Below are 24,105 nucleotides of genomic sequence, written 5' to 3'. Positions count from 1 at the left end.
CCTGGCACCCAGAGCCCCAACTTCACTGCCAAGTCATGAAAGACATTGTAGCTTCCATTCTTCTCTCAGATCACTTGCATTAGGGGAGACAAGAAGACATGTCATGAGGACATTCAAATAACCCTATGGAGAATTCCACGTGGTGAAGAAATAAGGCCTTCTCTAAACAGTTACATGTGTAGAATGAGCTTGGAAGTGGGTTCCCCAGCTCTAGGCGAGCCTTCTGATGAGGCCCCAGCCACCATCTTGACTGCAACCACATGTGCAACCCTGGTCAGCAACCCTTAATGACCCAGCTAAGCTGATATTGAGTTCCTGACCCATAGACTGAGAAAATGGGTCAGGTTTGTTGGTGTAAGCCATTGAGTGTTGGGGTAATTTGTGACAAAACTCTTCATTTCTTTGCGTGCATCCAAGTTTCCATCGGTAAGCATACTTGCACCTGAAGAACTTCCCTTAACGTTTCTCAAAGCAGGTCTGCCGGCAATGCATTCTCTTAGATTTTGTGTGAAAAATCCTTTATCTCAAGTTTTATTTTGTACAAGATTTGCTAAATACAGAATTCTGGGTTGACTTTTATTCGTTAAAGACCACCATTGTTTAGATGAGTACTCTGCTGTAATTCTTATTTTTGTCTCTCTGAATGTGTTTCTTTTTAATCTGGTTGCTTTCAGTTTTCAGTGGTTTGACTATGATGTGTCTATGCATGTGTGTTTTGGTTTGCTTTTGGAATTTATCCTGTTTGTCTTATCTGTGTGGTTGATGTTACTATTTCTGAAAAATCTTAGCTCTTCAATTATTCCTTCTGCTCTCTTCTCTCTTTCTGGAACTTCTATTACATGTACATTAGATGGCTTGTTCTTGTCCCGCAATTCCCGGATGCTGTGTTTGGGTGTTTGTTTTTTGTTTTTATTAAGTTTTTACAATTTTTATTTTATTTTTGTCTCCTCTCTCTGTTTCCTTATCTTCAAGTTACTTGACTCTTTCCTCAAGTGTGTCCATTCTAATAATGAGCCTGCTAAGAATTTTCATCTGTTACGCTTTTTATTTCAAGCATTTCCATTTATCTTTATAATTTCCAACTCTCTGCTGACATTCCTTGTACGTCAGTTCATGTTGTTCACCATTTCCACCATATCCTTGAATGTATTACAGGAGTTTGACTGATTGATAGAAACTGATAACCCCAATATCCTGCTCATCTGAGGCTAGTTCTGTTAACTGCTTCATCTCTTGACATGTTTGTTTTCTCTATTGCTTTTTTCCTGAGTCTTATGGTATTGAATTCCATCTGTTGTGTAGAAAAACAACAAAACAAACAAACAGAGATAGACAGTATTTATGCCTGGGTTTAAATATATGCCTGGTGGGCTGGTATGGGAGGCTGAGTCAGTCTTGCAAGAAGGTGAGTTGGGTTTGCATTTTATCACCAGTGCATCATGGCCCACAACCTCTGCTAGCAGTAACCTGTTTTAACTTTGTGCTTAGAGTAGAGGAGAGGATGCCAGAGGGTTTTTCCCAGGGTTACTGCACCCTCTCCAGCATCCTGCTGTCCCACAGAGGAATGTTTGCTACGCGCTCCTACCTCCACCCCTAGACTACTGTTCCTTGTGAGTCTGTGCTAGGTTCATGGTAGGGAAAATGGTGATTCTTGTTGTCTCAATGAAGCCTCAGTCTTAGGCAGGCTCTGTCACCTAGGGTTCAAAACCCGTAAGTGGGTTTTCCTCAGCATTCCCATCCTCTTCCCCATGTATTTGTGGTTGGTCTTAAGCAGGAATTTCCTGATATTTGCTTTTACTTTTCCTCTAAGGATCCTTGCCCTTGTCCTGGGGATAAGAGGTTTTTCTACCCCTCCCCTGAGGCAGAGGGGGTTTGCTTCTGCTGCTCCCCACAAAGAAACAATGTCTGTCCTTTCCAGTCTCCCGCTTTACCCCAAATCTTTGTCTTGAGCAATGAAAGGCCATGAAAAAAAAGCTTATGAGTGTAAACATCCTTTGTGTAAGAGACTCCCAATTATTCCAGACTGGAGGTGCTAATCCACAATTGCCAAAAAGGAAAAAATTCTGCAGATTTCTTAGCTTATAAAACAGCCACTTTTGACACAAAACTCCTACATCAAAGTCAAAGGAGAATTTATAACTCAGAGCAATAGCATTAAGCAGAGTATTAATTTTGCACAGTACCCTGAGACCCAAATCTCGCAGAGTGACACAAGATAGTGCTAGATGACACTTGCACAAGCATTGACTTGCCTTACAGGAAAACCTTGAGCTTAGGAAACCTTACTCTTTTATGATGGGCAAGCAGCAAGTGTGACTGACTTTGCCCTAGGAGAAGATACTATGCTAGATAGTAAATAAACCTACCCTTTGTTCCAGAAGGAGATAGTCTCTATCTTCCAAGCCTGTTCACCGTACATATATCCTTGAAAAGATAATCTAGAATAAAGTTAGCCAGTACCTCTGCTTGCAAAATATTCTGAAATGCGAAAAACCATGGAAAATTGGCTCCCAACAGAAGATAAAAGAAGCCAGAAACTTGTAAGTGTTGGCCTATAGTAAAGAAACTTGTAACCCAGACAAAATACCAGTGTCATGGAGATAATCTGAGGTGGCCCAAAGATGTTTCCCATATGCCCTCTACCCATGTTTCCTAATACCCCACCCCAATGACTACTGATAACTCTTGTCCCAGGAACATTTTATGCAATACCAAAGAAATGCACATATAAATGTGTGTATATACATGTGAACCTTACTTTTTGGACTTAATAGGTTTTGCCAGTTGTTCTATATCCATACACATGAATTCCTTCAATAAAATCTGCATGTCTGTATGTACCATACGCACACACACGTAGACACACAATGCTAACAAGTAACATTTAGGTTGTTTTCAACCTTTTGCTATTCAGCATTATACTACAATGAATAGTCCAGTACATACTGCTTTGTGTCCATTCTCAGTGGACACATTTATACATCTGCTGCAAATTCTTGAGGGTGAGCAGTGCATTTTAAAATTTTCATAGATGTCCTCTTAGATAGATAGCTCTAGGTAGCTCTCTTAGCTCACAGATAGCTCTCTTAAAAGGTTACATTTTAAAACAAGGTATCTGTTTCTCGCTATCTTCTCACTATATCTTCATCAATACAACCTATTATTAAACATTTTAGTGGTGGCCAAGCTGATGTTGAAAACGGCATTAAAATCTTTTGCAACATGCAATGTCTTTGTTTTTTGGTCTGTGCTTTGCTCTTCACTATCACAGATGCCTGGGAAGGAAGAAACAGTATAGGAACAGAGACCTGGTCAGTATCCCAGCCTCACTCTTTACTGTGTAGTCTTCACTTTTTCCTTCACCCCACAAACATTTGTTGAGAGCCTGTACTGTGTCAGGAATAAGGCCTGACCTTGGGGATTCAAAGGTCAGAAGTTACTGTTTTTTTCTCACCAGAGCTTACATAGCAGAGGAAAGGTGTCAAACAAGTAATTACAAAACAACAATGCCAACAAGTAATTACCTAATTGTAAGAACTGAGGTCACCATTATAAAGGACAGGTACAGGGTACTCTGAGCAGTAGGGAGATACTGACTTAGAGAAGACTCCCCTAAAGAAATGATATTTGAACTGAGACCTGAAGGAAGAACACAACTTATCAAACATATACAGATATAATCAAGGATCTGTATTTCATTTTTCAAGTCTTCCTGCTATAATCACCATTTACCTGTACCTTAAGTAGTACAAAGAGGAAAGCTGGTATTTTTCCAGGCTATAAGAAAATTTATACAATTTTCTTTATGCTGGTTGAGTTCTTATAGAATAAAATCAGGTATGTCATAATGGTTTGAATATTACACGGTCGATGAATTTCCTTTTGTATATTATATATATTAATATATCCTATATGTTAATATATACTAACATATAATATACTCATATATAATGAATAAATACAATTTCCTACAACAAACAAGGAAGCAGGCATATCTCAAAGTTAAACGTTACACAACGATGTAACCTTAAAGTCGAAGTACAATCTTGAAGGCATTTTCTGCTTTGAGTCAAGATGAAATAATGGACCATATTTACCCTCTCACCTAAAACAACCAAAACCCGGACACAATATATAAAACAACCACCAACAAAGGACAGTGATCAGTGAGAGACAGGAAACAAGCAGAGAGCCCTACTCACTGCCCTGAGTCTCCAGGAATAAGGCCTTGGGAGGGGAAAGCCAGGAAATGATGGAGGGGAAACTAAGGACATGATGTGGACAGTCCAGGGAAACCAAGGCCGCTAGAGTCTGCAGCACAGAGTACCTGCGAGGAGGAAATGACAAACTGAGAGCACTCTGGAGATCAGAGTAGAGTCCCCCCCCAGAACACTGATCTACAGAGTACTGATTAGTGCATGTGTGTGAGGTAACTACCCAAGCACCAGGTAAACTCATAGTACCCAGTATCCAATAAAAAATTACCATGTATGCAGACACAGAACAAAATAACATGCATAGAGAGGAGAAAGACTAATCAATGGAAACCAACCCAGAACCAACACAGATGTTACAATTAGCAGTGAAGGACATTATACCAGTGAGCATACCGTTCCATGTGTTCAGAAAGTTATACAGAGATGTGTTTGAGACCTACGCTGAACTTCCGGAGATGGTAAGTACATTGTCTGGGATGAAAAATACGGTGTATGAGATTAACAGCAAAAAAGGTTTGAGAAAAGAAAAGGTTGGTGAGCTTGAAATCACAGCAACAGAAACTAGCCAAAACACTAAGGGCCACACTGGCTTTCTTGCTGTCACAAGCTCATACCAGACATGATCTTGTTTTAGCACATTTGCACTTGTTATTACCTTTGCCTACGATCACTCACCATAAAAACTCACCCTGATTTTCTTCGGATCCCTGCTCAAGTCTCCTTATCTCAGACACCCTTCTTGATCACCTAATAAAACGTCCCCCATCCTTATCTGCTTTGTTTTTCCTTAGCACTTGACAAATGTACTTGTTTACTGTCTGTCTCCCTCAATATAAGCTTCACTTGGGGAGTCACAAGACAGGGCTTTTTGTTTTGTTTACTGTGGTAACTCTAGAATTTTCCCTGGTCCATAACAAATGCTATTTTTCAAGGAATAATGAGTGAGCATAAGGTTGTGAAGGAGTACAGTTATACTTCTGATATAAGTACCCGGTTGGATGAATGATGGGATACAAGGGACACAAAAATAGACTATGAGATGCCTGTGAAACATCCAAGTGAAAAAGATGAATAGTCATTAATTCAACAAGTATGTACCAAGCACCTGATACATGCCAGGCACAGTTCTAGGTGCTTGAGTATATCATAAGTGAAAAAAAAAACACAAAGAACCCTACCCTCAAGAGGCTTACTTCCTAGAGAAGGATACAATAAGAATAATAAACAAGTGAATCATGTAATAGATTAGAAGGTGATATTTGCTATAGGGGGAAAAATCAGGCAAAGGGAATCTTAAGAGTCGGCGCTCTTGGGCAGTGCTGAGTGTGTTGAAATTTTAAATAGGGTGGTCAGGGTTGGACTCATTGAGGAGTTGACAAGGGTCTGATGCTTGGGGGTGAGGCTTATCTGTTAAACTGGCAGTAATACCTGCCATGGAGTTCTGAGGATTAAATGAGATATGTAAAAGGTCTGGCAAATTCATAGTTGCTAAAAATATTTTAAACCACTTCCCTACCCTAAGCTGCTGTAGGGCTTTAATCAGTCTGAAACAGACAAATTTTAAGATAAGCAGAATATTTGTGAGTGTGCATCCCTTCTTTACCAAGAAGACATGAAAAGTTTCCTTCTTTGTTGCTTTGCTGTTAATAATGATGAGTTCTGAGTCCTTATCATTAGAAGTGCTAGGGAAAGAAATCAGAGTTACACAAAATTATAGGATAGGAAAAAGATCCTATTGGGTCAATATAAAAGTGCACCTGGACGGGCTGAGGGTGGGAGTGAAGGGTTGCAAGACTTCTGCTTTACATTAAGTGGTACAGTGTTAACTGAAAGTAAATTGTGGAAAGTTAAATGTATATTGCAATCCTTAGAGCAACCACTGAAAATTCATACAAAGAGGTATTTAATACATTAAATTAAAATTAAATTCAAAACAATACTGAGTTAATCCAAAAGAGGTCTGGAAAGGAGGTACAGAGTCAAAAAAAGAAAGAGAACAGACAGCAAATAAATAGTAAAAGAGGAGACCTAAATCCAGTCATCTCAATAATTTCTATCAAGTGTTAAAGCACTACACATTCCAATTAAAATACAGAAACTGTCAGAATGTCGGAAAAGCAAGATCCAACTATACACGTTGTCTCCAAGAGAAACATTAAATATAAAGGTACAGATAAACTGAAAGTAAATGGGTGGAAAAAAAGATGTACTGTCCAAATGGTAAGCATAAGAGGGCTGGAACTGCTATATCAAAGAAGACCACTTCAAGATGAAGAGCATTACCAGTGATAAAGAGGGCTATTTCATAAGAACAAATACATCAGAGACATAACAATCATAATATATGTGTGTCTAATAACGGAGCTTCAAAATACATAGACGAAAACTGACAGAACTTGGGGTGCCTGGATGGCTCAGCCGTTAAGCATCTGCCTTCAGCTCAGGGCGTGATCCCGGCGTTCTGGGATCGAGCCCCACATCAGGCTCCTCTGCTGGGAGCCTGCTTCTTCCTCTCCCACTCCCCCTGCTTGTGTTCCCTCTCTCGCTGGCTGTCTCTCTCTGTCAAATAAATAAATAAAATCTTAAAAAAAAAACAACTGACAGAACTAAAAGGAGAAACAGAAAAATCTACTGTCCTAGCTGAATATTTTAACACCTATTTCTTAGCAATTCATAGAACGTTTAGATCAAAAAGTCCCCCCAAAACCAAAAAACCCCAAATCTGTAAAGACATATAATATCTGAGAAACATTACCACCACCTTGACCTAAGTGACACTGATAAAGGACTATGCCGAATGCCTGCAGGATGTTCTGTTCTTTCCAAGAACACGTTACATGTACCATGATAATTCATAAGCTGGGTCATAAAATAAATCTCAATAAATTTAAAAGGATTAATATCACACAAACAATGAATTAAACGAGAAAGGAAGTAAACTAGAAATCAATAAGAAAAAAGATACCTAGGAAAACCTCTGATGCTTGAAAAGTTAACACAATCCATAGGTCAAAAAGGAAATCAGGGAATGTAATGTACAGCATAGGGAATACAGTCAATGATTTTGTAATAACTCTGTATGGTGACAGATGGTAACTATACTTATCTTGGGGATCATTTCATAATGTATAAAAATACTGAATCACTATGATGTACACCTGAAAAGAGGATACAGCATGTCAATTAAACTTCAATTAAAAAAAAGTCATGAACAAGTATGCTCATTGCACACTATTTCTAACTGCAAAAATCTGAAAAAAACTCAAATGTTTATCAATAGAGTAGATTCACATGCTGGAATACCATACTTAATAGAAATGAATGAAATACGATTACATGCACAAAAATATAAAATAAGGAAAACGGAAAGCAAAGAACTCAATATTTTAAGTGGGCAAAAGATCTTAACATTTTACAAAGAGATCTAGATAGGGCGCCTGGGTGGCTCAGTCGTTAAGCATCTGCCTTTGGCTCGGGCCATAATGCCAGGGTCCTGGGATCGAGCCCGCATCGGGCTCCCTGTTCAGCAGGAAGCCTGCTTCTCGCTCTCCCACTCCCCTTGCTGGTGTTCCCTCTCTCGCTGTGTCTCTCTCTGTCCAATAAATAAATAAAATCTCAAAAAAAAAAAAAAAAAAAAAAGTCTGCCTTCAGCTCAGGTCACGATCTCAGGGTCCTGGGATCGAGTCCTACCATCAGGCTCCCTGCTCAGTGGGGAGTCTGCTTCTCCCTCTACCTCTCCCCTATTCTCATGATCTCTCTCGCTTTCTCTCTCGAATAAATAAATTAATAATTTAAAAAAAAGAGCTACAGATGCAAATAAACTATTATTAGTCAACATCATTAGTCATTAGGGAAATGTAAATTAAAACTATAATAAGATACATGAGATACCTATTTATAAAGACTAAATATAAAGTCTGACCACACCAACTGTCGGAGACCATGTGTAGGAACTGGAGGTCTCATACACTGCTGATGGGAGGGTAAAATGGTATAAGCCCGTTTGGCCATTTGCTAGAAAGTTAAAGACACCTACCACATGGTCCAGCCATTCTACTTCTCACGTACCCAAGAGAAAAGAAATCCCATGTCCATATGAGGCCTTACACACAAATGTTCTCAGCAGCTTTATCTGTATAGCCCCAAACTGGAAGCAACCTACATGTCCATCAACAGGTGAATGGAGAAACAAATTGTGATACAGCCATACAGTGGAGACGTACTGAGTAATCAAATGGAATGAACATGTGATAATGTGAATCTCAAAATAATTATGCTGCAGGAAGCCAAACAAGAATAGTATATACTATGATTCCATATATATAAAACTCTAGAAAATGCAAATTAATCTATAATGACAGAAAGTAAAGCAGTGGTTACATTCCCCTGGAAGGAACCAGGGGAGAAGAGGAATCACAAAAGGGCAAGCGGAAACTTTTGGGGGTGATGGAGATGTGTATTATCTTAATTGTGGCTGTGGTTCACAGGAATATACATATGTCAAAATTCAGCAAAGTAAACACTTTGATTATATGCATTTCATTTTATGTCAATTAAGGCTCCATAAAGTGTTAAAAAAAAAACCAGCAAAACTAAAAATGTTATTTAGGAACACAAACGGTAAAATTACAAAGTTAGGCAAGGGGATGGTTAATTCAAAATTCAAAACAGCAGTTACCTGGAATGGAGCAAAGGGAGAAAGGCACCAGTGGGAGAAGAAAGTAGGGACCTTGTCATGTTCTGGCCCAAGTAATATTCTATATATAAAACTGGGCGCTGGTTTTCATTCTTTTGTTTTAGACAACCTTTTGAATATACGATGTATTTCACAATTTAGAAAAACAGAGTCTGTGGTGAGGGAACACAAAGAAATGGACCTCTGTTAGCTAAACGGCACTTTTATCATTTTTGGGAAGGACACCCTCAAAACCTTTCAAGTAAAAGTAAGATCCTTCATATCTGATCCGTGTGATCTGCTCTTTAAAAGTGACAGGTTATCAATTTCAAAGGAGAAGGAATGGAAAGATCAAGCGGAAAAGCTATTATTTAACACCCTAACTTATTACATTTCTGTGCCTATTAAGTATGGTCGTTGACTATCTTCTCACAACCTTGGCATGGGGTAAATAAAATACAGATTAAGTACTTACCAGTTAGAGTACAGTTATCTTCCTTGCACTTTCTCTAGAAGATCATGTAGCTCTCTTCCTCATTTTTGTTTACTTGGTTACTATCTTTATCAACCATCAAAATACAAGCTATAGTAAATTCACTGCTCTCATCCCCCTCACTTTGCTTGATAACAAAGTCTGTTGTAAGGAAGGTCTTGGAATCTCACTTCAGATCATCGTACCGAGTAAGACGGGAACCGTGTGGGCTTCCCACATAATTTAAGAGCCAAACAAGTTTAGGTTTCAGTTGGAAAAGGAAAGAGCTGTGCTCCAGGCTTGGCTCTGGGATGAGCTATTTTGGGTGAGCTGCACATGTCCTCTGCAACTTCATCAGTGAATTTTTAATCAGAAGATCTTCGAAGAATGTGGTGCCAATTCACTTTCCACGACAGCCACTGCAAAACATACACTTCGTTGGGTTTTGTTTTGTTCTGCTTGGTTTTTGTGTGTCGGCTTTAGCGACTTCCCTCCGCCCCCACCCTGAACAGTCCGCCTAAAATGATCATTTTATGTGGCGCTAGAGCCTCTCAACACTAGTTTGTCCAAAGTCTCTACCTCTTGGAGGTGATTTTGACCTCCTGGAAGCGTCCCTGAGGCCGCTGACTCGAGGAAGGGAATATTAACAAATGCATTCTAGAAGTCTTAAACCTACACCATTTTACCAAGTTCGGGATTTGCACAGCCGCTCCCCGCTCCCGGGGAAACAAGGTCAGGCCCTCGGGGAACCAGCCACTGGGCCTTTAATAAATCCGTGGCCGCCTTCCCACCTCCCCCCGGGGCGCGCACTTCCGGCTGCGGGGGCGTTCGGGAGCGCGCCCCTCGAGTCTCCACCAACCAGCGGCTCCGCCTGGCCGGCGCGAGTACGCGCGCGCACATTTGTGCGCAGGTTCGAATCTCCGCCGCTTCGCGGTAGCTCCCCAACGTCCGGCAGTACCTCCGCTGCAGTGAGGGCATCGCGCGCGGGCTGCGCCGGGCCCGGCCGCCCCGCCCCCTCCGCCCGCCGCCCGCTAGCCGAGCAGGTCCTCGCCCTCCCTCGCGCGCTCCGCCCTCGCCCTCCGCCCCTGGAGTTATCTGCGCTCGGCCTCCCGCGCCGGGCGGGCTCCGCCCGAGGCTCCGGGGCCCATGGCCAAGCGGCGTGCGGCCGAGCCGCTGACGTTCCACGTGCCTTGGAAGCGGCTTCTGCTCTGCGACTTCCCCGAAGAGCCGCCGCCGCCGCCGCTCTGGATCCCGCCGCCGGGGGCCTCCCATCCCGGGCAGCCCGTCGGCGTCCCGGAGCTGCCCCGAAAGCGCAAAATCGACGCGGGGGCCATGACTGAGCCTTCAGCTTCGCCCAGCAAGCGCCGCGACAGCCGGGACAGCAGCGTTCCGGGCGGCGTGCAGCGTGAGGGCCGAGGCCCGGAGACTGGCGAGCCGCCGCACCAGCAGCCTCCCGTACGGCCCCGCGGGCCAGGGGAGGAGCCTCGGGGCGCCCAGCCCCCGAGGGGCGGTGGCGACGACGGGGCGGGGCGCACGGAGCCCCCGCGGGGAGACTGGGGGGCAGCACCGCGCCAGGTAGGGGCTGGGGGCTGGCTGAGCTCTCCAGAGGGCGGGCGGGGTGAGAGGACGGGGGGGGGTCACCTTTTACGTAGTACTGCGCGCCCCGGGAGGGAGCAGATTGTCCCCGTCTTGACTCGTGTTCATCAAGAAGCCCCAAAAGGCGGAAAGCCGGGGTCTCTGCTGCAGGAAAGACTCGGACTCCCAGGCTACACAGGAAGGGCCCCAGAGCCCTTGGCCTGTTGGCAGCGTCTGGGGAGTCCTGTGGGCTGAAAGCACCTGTCTAAACTTGGGGAAAACAGACCGTCGGGTGAGGTAGATGTGGGCTTGCACCTTCAGTGCCTGTCCTGTGTAAGAGGGAAGCAGGAGTGTGAGTCAACGACGGGCTTGAGCTTTCTGGAGACTTCGACCGTGAACCGCGATAGGTCTGCTCAACGACAGATGGAGAAAGGTGCTGCGCGCCTTCCTTGGCTTAACGATGATTTCTTCCAGAATTCTGGGTAGATTTCTTTCTGAAGAGGGTGACCAGTGTGGTGGCCATCAATTGGATGGCCTGTAGGCACGGAACAGCACTTTTGGTAAAGAGGAAGGGCACTCCCTATCTTGGGAAAGGGCATTTAAAAACTCACAGTGTTCGGTCGGATTCTATGAAAAAGGATTATTGTTGGAAATTAATTTGAACCCTAAAGTAAAGCGTATACTAGGATCATAATCTAAGAGTTCTTATTCTTTGGGAAACGAGCGTACCCCATCTCTGCAACTAAGATATAATAGTCTAGATCTGCGCTGTTCAATACGGCAGCCACTAACTGTGGGACAACTGAAAACTTGAAATGTGACTAGTCCAAATGGAGGTGTGCTATAAGTGTAAAATACACTCTAGATTTCGAAGATCTCGGAAATTTTTATTGATTACCCGTTGAAAGAACTTGGAGATACTGGATTGAATAAAATATATGAAAATTTACCTGTGGCACTTTTTTAGTATGACCACTAGAAAAATTTAAATTATGTTTGTGGCTGGCATTATATATTTATTGGACAGCTTTGGTCTAGTCTTAGGAATTCAGGCTGCTTTTTGGCAGGTCTGGGTTGACTTACCAGAAGCTTTGCGAATACAAAGACCAAACGTAGGGCTCGATTCACCTCGATTCACCGTACTCTTCAAGCACTACTCCATAGCATATGCCTCACATTTTTCCATTGTTTTCAGTGTCTTATGCAGAATTTACCAAATGCTTTGCTAGGAAAAAAGTGAAGTGAGGTTCCTTTGGCAGGACTTCTTAGTGAAAAACCTAATAAAATGAGAATTTGATAGTTGGGAACGAGCTTTTTCTGTGGTTGTGAGATAGTACCTTGGGACAGTAACGATGAGCTTTTCTGGATGACATTCAAAATTGTAAATATTTACGGCCCCAGTTGTCTTGGAATTTAGAAAACATGAGGGTTTTTTTAGACTTTTTTCTTCGTATTGCTTTTAGATGTTCAGAATCCGCTTACTTAAAACCGAATGATAGCACTTATGTTTTGAAAACAGAATAATTAGAATTTACAGTTATATTGTGTGTGTTGCCTATGGCAAACCCTAAAAAAAACCCAGAATGATAGTCATCCAGACCTATTTGATGAGGAGATAACTACTGTGCACTTTGAAAACTTTTCCTCTTCAGACCATTTTGGTACCCCACCCATATATAGGCTTGTCTTTTCTACCAGAACATACTGACTGCAGCATGCCACAGATTGATAAGAAGGAAATATGAAAATTGTAGGTAGGTGAAGAAGGAGAATTTTTTAGTGGACTGACACAGATACCTTCTTCGAATCTCTTAGACACACCGGTGTCTTTAACAGCAGTGACTGTCTGGCAGCTGCTTCCTCGTCACTACAGGCCCATGGAAGGACTAAGGTGGGCTATAGGGCTTACCTTCCTCACCAAGACAGTCCCTGTTCTTTTCTTTTGGCAAAAGCCCAGGAATCCTCAGGTTTCTTCCTTTTATTAGTTTTGTTCATGAGCTTCTTGTCTTCTGCAAATTTAAGAGAGGAACATGTTTTCTCCAGCTCCCCTTTCCTGCCTCCAAAGATGGAGGTTTTTTGTTTTAAGGGATTTACAGTGAATTACCAAGATACAGAGTATGATGAAAACATGGAGAAGTTAAAAAGGCTTTTCAATTCATGCAGTAAATGTCTCCCTGGTCCCTGGCACTCAGAGTAGTCCCTACCCTCACCCGTGGGTTCTCATTTAGGAAAAAGTTTGTCAAATATGTCCTTTCTACATTGAGGATTCATTTAGGCAGAATAATGTTACCTTTTTTCTGCCCTAGAACATCAGAATATTTTTTGAGCTGTCTCAGATGGGTTTTGTTGTTGTTGTTATTGTTGGCTTTTTTTCTGCTTTTCGTTTTGTTTTGTTTTGGTGTTTTTAACCAGAGAACTAAAGTATTACTTAATTAAATATTAATGTGTTTTCTCATGATAGTGTCACTTTATGCAGATTCATTGCTTTGTCTCTTCTGACCCTCACTGTTAGCTATTTTTAATGGAAAGTAATCAGAAATGTTTTTTTTCTGTTCCTAAGAAAAAAGTAATGCATGATTCATGGGTTTCCTGGGATATAATATCTAGCAGTATTGAGCAATTACAGTACTAATCCTTAATTTGAAAGAGAGTCTGGGGGGCGCCTGGGGGACTCTTGATTTTTGCGTCGGACTCTTGATTTTCGCTCAGGTCATGATATTAGGGTTGTGAGATCAAGACCTGAGTTGGGTTCTGTGCTGGGCATGAAGCCTGCTTAAGATTCTCTGTCTCCCCCCAACCTCCCACCCCCCCCCAAATAAATGAATGAATGAATGAATGAATGAATGGAAATATATTAAGAAAAAGAGCCCTGTGTTTAACCGATGAGGAAACATAAAGGTCAGAGTTAGTTGGTGGAGTTATCATGCAAACCCAGGTTTATCTGGTGGCAAAGTTTGTGCTCTTAGCTACTAGGTTACACTGATGTCATTAAAGGATCTTTTTTTGGGCCCATGTTTGTAAGTAGGTAATTGGAACAGATTTTTTCCGAAAGGCAGAGATATAGACCCCTGTTTTTAACACTCTTTGTTTATCAAAATGAATTGGGGGGGCATCATTTGAATTACTGCATTTTTTTTATCCCAGCGTCAAGAAATTCTGAAGACACTCTTAGTTCTCTAAGCCTTAGTGTCTAAGGCACTCAGTGTACTTCCTACTGAGATTTCCTAATAGGCTTGTGTGGTCCAGTAAAGTAACTAGCAACATGTGGCTATTGAGCACTGAAATGTGGCCAGTGCTGGAAGTGTAAATACTTGCCAAATTGTGAAAACTTAGTATGACAAAAAGAATGTAAAATATCTCAATTTTTAAAAATATTGACTGCATGTTGAAATGATAATATTTTGGATATATCAGGTCAAATAAAATATTGTTAAGAGTAATTCCATCTGTTTCTTTTTTACTTTTTAAAATTACATATGTGGCTTTCATTATATTTCTTTTGGATAGTGGTGTTACAGCAAGTATTAGCCTACAGTGAAAACACAACCTAGTAGAACAGACATAGAAATACTCATCTGGGTAGGGTGTTAACCTTCAAACTGGCCACCTTGGAATCCTGTAAATAATTCTAGGGCTGCTTCCTTGCACAAAGTGTTTCTGGGATGCGTTTGAAATTCTGTGCCAATTTTGAACTTCATTGGAACATTAGCTTCACTTCATAATAACTTGGAACAATATTATAGCCATTCAGAGGAATCTGTTGAATTTTAAAGGGGCCAGTACTCAACTTGGATTTATCAGTGTTAGTATACTGATTTAAAAGTCCTTCTGTGTACCAAATCTTGTATCTTTAATATAATTATCAGTTTAAGATTTTCTTGATATTTAACATGTTTATAGACTAAAATTTTGTGGCAAGGTGTCAAAATATTTTAGCCTATGTAAAGTGAATCCCTTAAAATACCAAACCTTGGGGGAAGATCAAAAATAAGTTTTATGGTATGTGTGTATTTCTTAAATAAATTGTTTTCCTCGCTGAAAGGTAAAAAAAAAAAAAATTAAGACCATTTTCCAACATTTTCTTTGGTTGAAAAATAGAAGAAAATTATCAAGAAGAGACGCTCTTGGAAGAAATTCTTTTAAATTTAAACTACTAACGATATTTTCACAAATCCATGAATATGAAAATGCACAGATTTGACTGAGTCCATGAAGCACTTTGATTAGGCAGAATTTAAAGGTGTATTTGTTGAAGATGCAAAGTAAAAGACCACAAAATCTTAACGTGAGTTTGCTTTTTAAAACAAGAAAATTTGTTTCCTAAAAAAAAAAAAAAAAAAAGAAACTTTCTACAAACTGTTGATGTACTTTCATCTTTCTTTTTTTCCCTAAAGCTCAATGAAGAATTTTGGCAGTATAACACCTTCCAGTACTGGAGGAACCCTTTACCACCTATTGATCTGGCAGACATCGAAGAAGTCCTTGAAGACAGCCTGCCCGAAGCAACACTTCAGAGCAAGAATGAAGTGGTTGAGATTGACATGGAGTCCTGACAGAAGGAGCTGAAGAATAGGTTTTTCGGAATTCGAGGAGACATCTCTTAAGTGAATTTACTTATTCTTAAGGGGAAAAGTTACTTTCCATACTTGATGTGATTGCATTCCCAAACCTGAAAAATGAGGAAAAGCTGTTTTAAAGATAAATGCCTACAGTCACTACTGAAACTCCCAGAAGGGATTTGTCAAGGATATAGTGCAGTTATAGGGGAAGTATTTTATATATGTACTCGTAAAGAAAAATCTATGTTTAGACTCTTCAATTTGAAAATGCTTATCTTATAAAAAGGAATTCTGGCAGTTTTAGAAGTAGGTGGGGAACACGCAAATATTCCTCTTCTCTGTACCAAAAAGTTAATTTGTGGTACATGAAATGAATATTGTTTTATAATAACTCTTATTAATAAAATGCTTTCTAGTACATTGTATTGACTCTTCTTAGTTGAACAGCTAGCCGACTTAAACATCTATGCAAACTTAAAATGTGGGGGATTCTTAAAGGTGGTATAGTTCTAAAAGAACTTTCTAAATGTAAAGTAGTGAGAATTTCAATTTGGGTAGCATGTTTGCATAGCTTCCGATGTTTGATACTTGTTTAACTCTACTTTGGGGAATCATAAATGGATAAAGAACAATGAGGAGCAAATAGGTGCTTCCTTCCCCCTTTTCCTAGGATAAGAAGAAAGAAATTTAGTTGTATTTCTAAATTTCTTGGTTTTGAATTGTTTTGAGGGCATGGTTTTTATTGCTCATTACTTTAGACTTGTTCTCAACATAGACAACACTTCAGAAATCCCTGTCTGAGCCCCACTGGAGAGATTCCCATTTAATTGAGATGGGCCTTGGGTATAGCTATTTTTTTAAGCACCAGTCCTCCTTTTCCCCAATCCTAATGTGCGGACAACTTTGAGAACCACCAGAGTAATGGTAGTTTTTCCTGTTTAAAGGGGGTAACTGATTTGAGATGAAGCAACTCCTCATTAGCTTTGTTTTTATTTTGCTCTTTCGGCGGCTTTGTTACAAGTAAGTTACTGTGTTATTACTATTTCATTGTTAAGAAAATAAGCAGTTTGTGTTTGAGTTGAGTATCAATGATTAAGTTAATTAACTTTTGTATTACATCTAGAATGTTGGCTTTGTAATCGAGTAACTTTTCCTTGTATATTTTTTGTTGTTAATGACAGTAGATCCAAAATTCAGAAAAGGTGATAAATGCCAATGAAAAAGAAAAAAAAAAACAAACCAATGTTTTGTGTATACCTGTAGGATTTAAGTATGGATTGACATTAATGAGAATATTCTAGAACAAAAGACATGTACTGTGGTTAAGAATTAAGGCTTTGATGTCAGACATGATCCAAAGGCTTGTACTGCCACTTTCTACCTATGTAACATTAAGCAAGTTATTTTTCATCTTTGAGCCCCAGGTTCCTTAATTGTAAAATGAGAAACAATAAATAGTATCTACCTCAGAGAGGCTATGTTTATTGTCAAGCAGTGTACTAAGTACTTTACCTGCATCTTGTTTAATTCTCATAATAACCTTATTGTAGGTTAAAAAAAATAGAATAAATGTGTTTTTGTAGTTATACTTAGTTCCACGTTAAGTTGCCACTAGAAATTTCAGGATAAGAATTAGAATTGAAGCAGCAAAGATGGCAAGCAAGTGGGGGAAGCAGTTAAATTGCAAGAAAATGGTTAACTTTCTTCCCCCTTCTCCTACCTGAGGGTAGGAAGGGGTCCGTTTTGGACCCCGTCACTGCTCTTTCTACTGCCCAGAACGGTGCCTGTCACATAGTAGATAGTCAGTAAAAATTGCACGACCGAATTAATAAGTGTTCTCTATTGATGGGAAGGTAATGGCAACCATTTTCTAGGAACATAACACAAAGCTAGGCATTTTACCAAAGATGTTCATGCAAAAGATGTGTCACAGAGATCAAATAGTAGAACATTGGAAATAGTAAACACTGGAAACAATAATGTAAAAGCTAAGACATGTCCATCTAATGAACTATAGGAGGTGGTCATTTACTTTAATGAGAAATTCATAGGATACTACATTGCAGGTAAGTGAATAGGAGATTCAAAGAGTGGCTCAGACAGGGGTTCCTGGCTGGCTCAGTTGGTAGAGCTATGCAACTCTTGGTCTCAGGGTTGTGAGTGCAAGCCCCACCATCAGTGTTAAAGCTTACTTGAAAAAAATAACTGACAATTTTTTTGAGCATTATGTGTCAAATAGCATACAAAACTGTAAGGTAAAGATTCACGGAAAATATTTGCTATCAATATGTTGAAGGCTGAACGTTTTTATGTAGTTGTATATATAGTATAAACATTTAAATACGTTTAATATGTAGAATATGAATATGTAAAGATGTATATATATGTATACATACACGTTTGTGTGTGTGTGTGTGTGTGTGGAGAGAGAGAGAGAGAGATTTGAAATAATTCCATCCTTTTAGAAAAAATTGTTAGTAAGTAAACCTCAAGATAATTTGGCAGAATTGCGTGTGGATAAATTAAGATGGAAATTTAAAAGAATTTCTTTTTAAGTTGTATACACTTCACCCAGGTTCCCTAATATAGCATCTTACATTATTAGCACAGTATGATTATGAAAATGAGGACATTAATGTTAATATAATTCTATAATGCTATTATGAGGACATGGAAAGAGTGACTTCCGGCAACTCTTAAAGGATATGTCAAAAATATACAAAATATATAGACTTTTAAAATTTTACTGTCGTCTCACTAACATTCTTTTTCTGGCCCAGGTTTCAATCCAGGGTCACATTTTGTATTTAGTTGTGGTATCTCCTCAGTCTCCTTTAAATCAATTCCTTGGAATTGATTTGCCTTTCATGACCTTAGTACTTTTTGTAGAGTACTGATCAGTTGTTTCATAGGGTAGCCCTCAATTTTGGTTTGTCTGCTGTTTCTCATAATTATGCATTTTTGGTAAGAACTCCATAGAAGTGATGTATCCTCAATGCATTACACCAGAAGGCACTGGATGTCAACTTGTTTTGTCATTGGTGATTGTAACTCAATTACTTGGCTAACGTGATGTTGGCCAGGTTTCTCGTTTATAAAGTTAATATTTTCTTCTACATAATAATTATCTTCTGGAATATACTTTGAGACCATGTGAATATCTCATTTCTTGTCATATTCTGCCCGTGAATTTTAGGATACGTTGATGATTCTTCCATGAAATATTTATTGCTCTGGTATGTGTGAAATAGTAACTTTCTATTTCCATTATCCCTCCTACATCTATTCACTGGAATTCTGTAAAGCAAGAGCTTTCCTTTCACCCCCATTTTTTATTCAGTGATTTATAACAGTATAGATTAACAGACATATATTTTATTCTATGAATTCCAATGAGTTGCTATCATAATTTTGTTGTACAAGTTACTGCAACAGATTTAGCCATTGGGAGGCCCTCTCAGTTGGCTCTTGTGCCCTTCCTCTTTTTTTAACATGTTATTTATTGTGTGAGTACTGGTTAACATTGGCAGTGCGCTTTGCATTTACAAGGTTAATGTATGGCAATTGTGCCACCTGTGCAATGCTGTGATTTTCACTGAACAATTTGAGCCTTGGCGTCTTCTTCAGAGAATGGGGACACTAATAACCACCTTAGAGGAGCACAGTGGGGATGAAATGACATGATGGTTGTGCAGAACCCATAGTGGGCACTAAATACATGTATCTCTTCCTTATAGTACATGAAATGCACATTTTTGCCATCTTCCTGATAGGTAGATAGACTATTAGTGATCTCTGACAATACCTGAAACTGAGGCAAACATTAAGATTACTTTTAAAGAATTTCAACAATTACCTGGCGTCCACAGACCAGAATGATAGTGTTCTAGCAATTTCTGTTTATTGGTTGCTGTATTTTGTGTCTTTTTGATACAGCCCTGTTGTAGAATTCTAAAATGGGCCCCAAGATTGCTAGACCACAGGGTATCATCCAGTCATTTGATCAAACACTGATTTAGGTACTACTGTGAGAAATTTTGCAGATGTAATTAAAGTCCCAAACCAGTTGATCATAAGATGAAATGATCTGTGTGGTATGACTTAATCACATGAGCCCTTTAAATATGGGGGAGAGCTCAGAGACAGAAGAAGTCAGTGCAAAATGTGAGAGGGATTCAATATAAGAGCAATTCTGGCTTCGAAGATGGAGGGAGTCATGTGACAAGAACCTGAGAACAGCCTCCAGAGGCTGAGAGTGAGCCCTGGCAGCCAGCCAGCAAGGAAACAGGGACCTCAGTCCTACAACTCAAGGATCTGAATTTAGCCAACAACTTGAGTGAACATGGAAGTGGATTCTTCAGAGAGGAGCACAGCCTGGCTGGCACCTTGATTTCAGCTTTGTGGCACTCTTAAACAGAGAACCTGGCCTGTTAAGTGGGACTTTTGACCTCCTGGACTAAACTGATTGATTGATTGGTTGGTTGATTGTGTGTGTGTGTGTGTGTGTGTGTGAAGCTGCTAAGTGTGTGGTAATATGCAGCAATAGAAAACTTACATAGACTTTATCATTTTTAGCATTTCCATACCTTTTCCCACAGGTGTTTTGACACAAACAGTTCTCTTGTAATATCTCCACTCTAGTCTTGGAATCATGTCTCCAAACAGCCCTGGTTCTTTCACTAGAGAATGGTACTTAGAAACGAAGATCGGGATGCAAGATCTACTCATTGTACTGAGTGTCACTGCTTCTAGATCCTCTCAGCTGACAGAACTACAAAATATATGTGTATACAACTATATGTATGATTCATTTATCAATATACTTGTGTCTCTATCTGTATATATACTTAAAAAAAGTTCATAGTGATACTTCCAATCCTACTCCAACACCACAGTGTTCATTATAAATTCCCTTCTTTTTAATTCCTTTGAAAACTAGACTTCATATCCTTTATTTATTTATTTCTTCAATCCTCAAATACACATAACACAGTTTAGAAACTGCTAACCAATACTACTATTCCAAACAGGCCTGCTAGTTGGAGTAGAATATCTGTATATCCTTCTTTTGTGTTTAGTCTTTGGATATTCAATTAACATTGTTTTCTAAAGTTACTTAGGTTGGTTCTTCCTTTTCCATCCTTCCCTTCAGAGTGGTTATGTTATTGTAATACACTTGGATTCATTTGTTTTTGTTTCTATATCAGTTTTGATTCCCCATCTATGTTTTTTTTTAAGTTTGTAAAACATTCACATGGTTCTATGAGTCAGAACTATACAAAAATGTTTAATCAGAGATGTGTTACTCACCCTAACTGTTCTCCCCCATTTTCATTCCCCTGTTTTTCCTGTTTTGTTCCCCATGCCCCTCCCCCCTGTAAATAAACAATTTCATTAGTTTCTGGTTTGTTCTACTGTTTTTCTTCTGCACCAATGGGCAGATACACATATAATTTCTTCTTTATTTATAACTCATACAAATTCATTATAAACTATAATTCTAATAACTGGGTAATAGACTTTGAAAAATAGTTTACAAAAAAAATATACATGAACATAAAAAAGATTTCTGCTTAATTATCTCAAATTTTAAACAAGAATCTATTATTCTATATAAATTAGCAAAAGTTGCCAATAATGCTTTATTTTTAGTAAAGCCTTTCTGAAAAGCAGCTTGGTAATATGCCTTAAGAGCCTTGTCATAATCTTTGAACTAGTTTTCATTCTGTATCTAAAAATATATCTTAAAGAAATAATCAGAAAGCTAGATACAAATTTACACATCCCAGTAATAGTAAAATATTAGAAATTTAAAGTAGCTTAAGAGAATTGATCGGAAATTAAAATATGCGTGCTAGAATATAGTGAGATCATAAGTTGGTGTTATTAAGAGTTTTAATGATATGGAAAAATGCTCAAAAATAAAAGTATTAGGACTTTCAGAGCTGATCAAACTCTCTCTCCTACTAATTACAACTAGTAGCCCAACTAAAATATACTCGTGGTCACTGAAAACTAAATGAAGGCATTACTGGATAGAGAATGGAAGTCAAACTTAAAGCAACTCATACGGAGTAAAGTTTTATGGTTTTGTGTTTTACTCTCCCAGCCTTGAACCAAGAGTGACCACCCAGTAGAACTGCAGTGGCCAGCATGGGCAGCCCAAACTGAGAAACCTATCTTTTTGGCCAGAAGACCAGGAAAGGGAGCTACTTTGAGCAAGAATGGAGGAATTCTGGGGATGAGAGAGCTGGGTAAGTGATCCCATAATTCTGTATATAAACCGGTACTAGTCCTGGACTCATTTTTTTTTTTTTAAGTGGGCTCCAACTGAGCTAGTGAGGCTCCCCAATCCTGGGCTCACTCTTGAGGGACACATGCATGGGACAGATTGAGAGCCATATAGCAAAGACTCTGAGAACTAAAATACAATATAAACCTATGCTCAAATCCCTCACTAATGTCTGAGTGATGCAGGCACGGGACAGGCCTAAAGCAACATAGCCAAGGGTTTGAAAACTTAGGCCTTAGAACCACGCCCACGGAAGAAGAGATAGTACTTATGGTATGAAACTAACTGGGTTGAGTAGAAAAAAAAAAATCAACATCCTCTAGAAGATTTTAACAAGACACATAGTCTCACAAAGTAATATTCAGGACATAATCCAAAATACCTGACATTGAAAGAAAAATCATAATTAAAAAATGTGGCCAGTTTTAAAGGGAAAGACTAGTCAACATGCAAACCGTCAGGAAAATGTGACCAGTTTTCAAAGACAATTAACAGATGTCAATTCCAAGATGACCCAAATGTTAGAATTACTCCAAATTTTAATGTATTTTATTTTAAAAGATTTTATTTATTTATTTGTCAGAGAGAGAGAGAGAGCACAAACAGGGGGAGCAGGAGGTAGAGGGAGAAGCAGACTCCCTGCTGAGCAAGGAGCCCCATGTGGGACTCAATCCCAGGACCCTAGGATCATGACCTGGGCCAAAGGCAGATGCTTAACCAACTGAGCCACCCAGGTGTCCCAAAATTACTCCAAATTTTAAAGCAGCTATCAAAACTGTGCTCCATAAAGAAAATGAACTGAATGAAACCATAAAATTTCTCAAAAGAGAAATATAAACAATAAGAAAAGAAACAAATGAAAATTTGAGAAGAAATATAATACCTGAAATAAAAGATTAATAAACGTGCTAAGTAGCAGAATAGAGATGACACAGGAAAGAATCAGTGCATGTGAGGATAGATCAATAGAGATGCTCCAATCTAAAAAAAGAAGAAAAAATTAAAAATGAACAGAGCCTCTGCAGCCTATGAATGTGTATATATTTGTGTCACTGGAGTCCCAGATATGAATGTCTTTATTCCTGTAAATTTGACAACTTAGATGAAGCAGACAAACTTCTTTGAAGGCATAAACTACCAAGACCATTCAAAAAGAAACAGATAATCAGTATAGTTCTTTAGCTATTAAAGAAATTGAACTCCTAGGTAAAAACCTTCCAAAAGTAAACCTCTAGACTTAATGTTTTCACTGGAGAATTCCACCAGATATTTAAGGAAGAAATAATATCTCCTTCAGAAAAATAAGAGAGAACACTTTTCAATTCATTGTATGAGGTCAGCATTATCCTAATACCACAAGACAAATATATTGCAAAAAAATCTACATATCAAAACCTTTTATGAACATAAACACAAAAATTCTCAAGAAAATATTGACATACCTAACAATATAGTAAAAGGATAATGTAGAGGAAGATGGTGGCAGACTAGGAGACCCTAGGCTCTCCTCATCCCATGACCGCAATTACATAACTATCGGGTCATCCCAAATACCCCAGAAATCGACCTGAAGACTGACACAACCCCAGAGAGTGACCTGAAGAATGAAAGGACAAACTCCACAACTAAAAGAGAAGAGGTAGGAAGTGCATCAAAGAAGGTAGGAAGTGCAGAGACATGGTTTTGGGGAGAAAAGAATCACAGGCGCTGCAGCAGGAAGGGAGCCATTGTTATGAAAAAGGGCAAGAGAGGAGGAGTAGAAGGGAATGCACAAGGAGAACACTTCCCAAAATCCATTGGCTGAATTTCTGAAAATGATAGGGCTGAATTTCATGAATTGTTGCAACCAGTAGGGCTTAAAGTCTGGAGTTTTAAAGGACAGAGGGCTTGGCTGGAATAGAGCCCAGAGGGCACTGCACCTGCTCCTGGAGAGCAGGCAGGCAAACAACCTGAGGGCAGAAGTGTGGCAAGAGTGATCCAAAGAACACCTGGGGCGCGTGGGAGATTATTGACTCTTTCCCAAGTGGGTGCTTGAGGGGCTGCATTCACAGAGATGCCTCCCTGGGAATCAAGGAGCTGGCCACCACCATTTCCCTCTCCTGCCCCTCAGCATAAACACAGAGTCATCTGCAGGAAGCAGCACAGCACCGACACTGGCCACCTAACTTGCTTACACCAAGCCCTACCACCCTACACTCTGGTGGAGCAGCGCTTCTCAGTCCTGCTTGCTTTAGTCCCAGCACAGATGATTCCCCAGAAGACCAGCACAAACCTCTGCCCAAACCACATTTTTCAACTAGAGAGTTCTTCATGGC

The 24,105-nt window shown here is 39.7% G+C and overlaps 2 protein-coding genes across 3 annotated transcripts in view; both read left to right on the top strand.

Moving 5' to 3' along the window:
- Nucleotides 1–10,247: 10,247 nt before the first annotated feature.
- On the top strand, nt 10,248–20,897 carry C17H9orf40 (chromosome 17 C9orf40 homolog). The gene is made up of 2 exons (XM_034646984.1): nt 10,248–10,939; nt 15,334–20,897. Exons 1-2 carry the CDS (start codon nt 10,511–10,513, stop codon nt 15,490–15,492), a joined length of 588 nt encoding a protein of 195 aa, XP_034502875.1. The 5' UTR covers nt 10,248–10,510; the 3' UTR covers nt 15,493–20,897.
- Nucleotides 10,952–24,105, top strand: part of TRPM6 (transient receptor potential cation channel subfamily M member 6) — a 201,820-nt gene continuing 188,666 nt past the window's right edge. For both annotated transcript variants that reach the window (XM_034646981.1, XM_034646980.1), the window contains exons 1-2: nt 10,952–11,372; nt 21,608–21,752. The gene's annotated coding sequence lies outside the window, so the exon portion shown is untranslated. The remainder of the gene's footprint in view (nt 11,373–21,607; nt 21,753–24,105) is intronic.

Source organism: Ailuropoda melanoleuca, chromosome 17 (genome assembly GCF_002007445.2).
Source record: "Ailuropoda melanoleuca isolate Jingjing chromosome 17, ASM200744v2, whole genome shotgun sequence".
Lineage (NCBI taxonomy): Eukaryota > Metazoa > Chordata > Mammalia > Carnivora > Ursidae > Ailuropoda > Ailuropoda melanoleuca.
The sequence above is the reverse complement of the archived record's forward strand: the minus strand, read 5'-3'. Positions and strand labels throughout refer to the sequence as shown.

Bases quoted from the DNA above. Each gene is read 5' to 3' on its own strand.
- C17H9orf40 (XM_034646984.1), top strand. From the start codon at position 10,511: ATGGCCAAGCGGCGTGCGGCCGAGCCGCTGACGTTCCACGTGCCTTGG. The intron at 10,940-15,333 runs GTAGGGGCTGGG...TTTTCCCTAAAG, and splicing joins GGGGGGCAGCACCGCGCCAG to CTCAATGAAGAATTTTGGCA.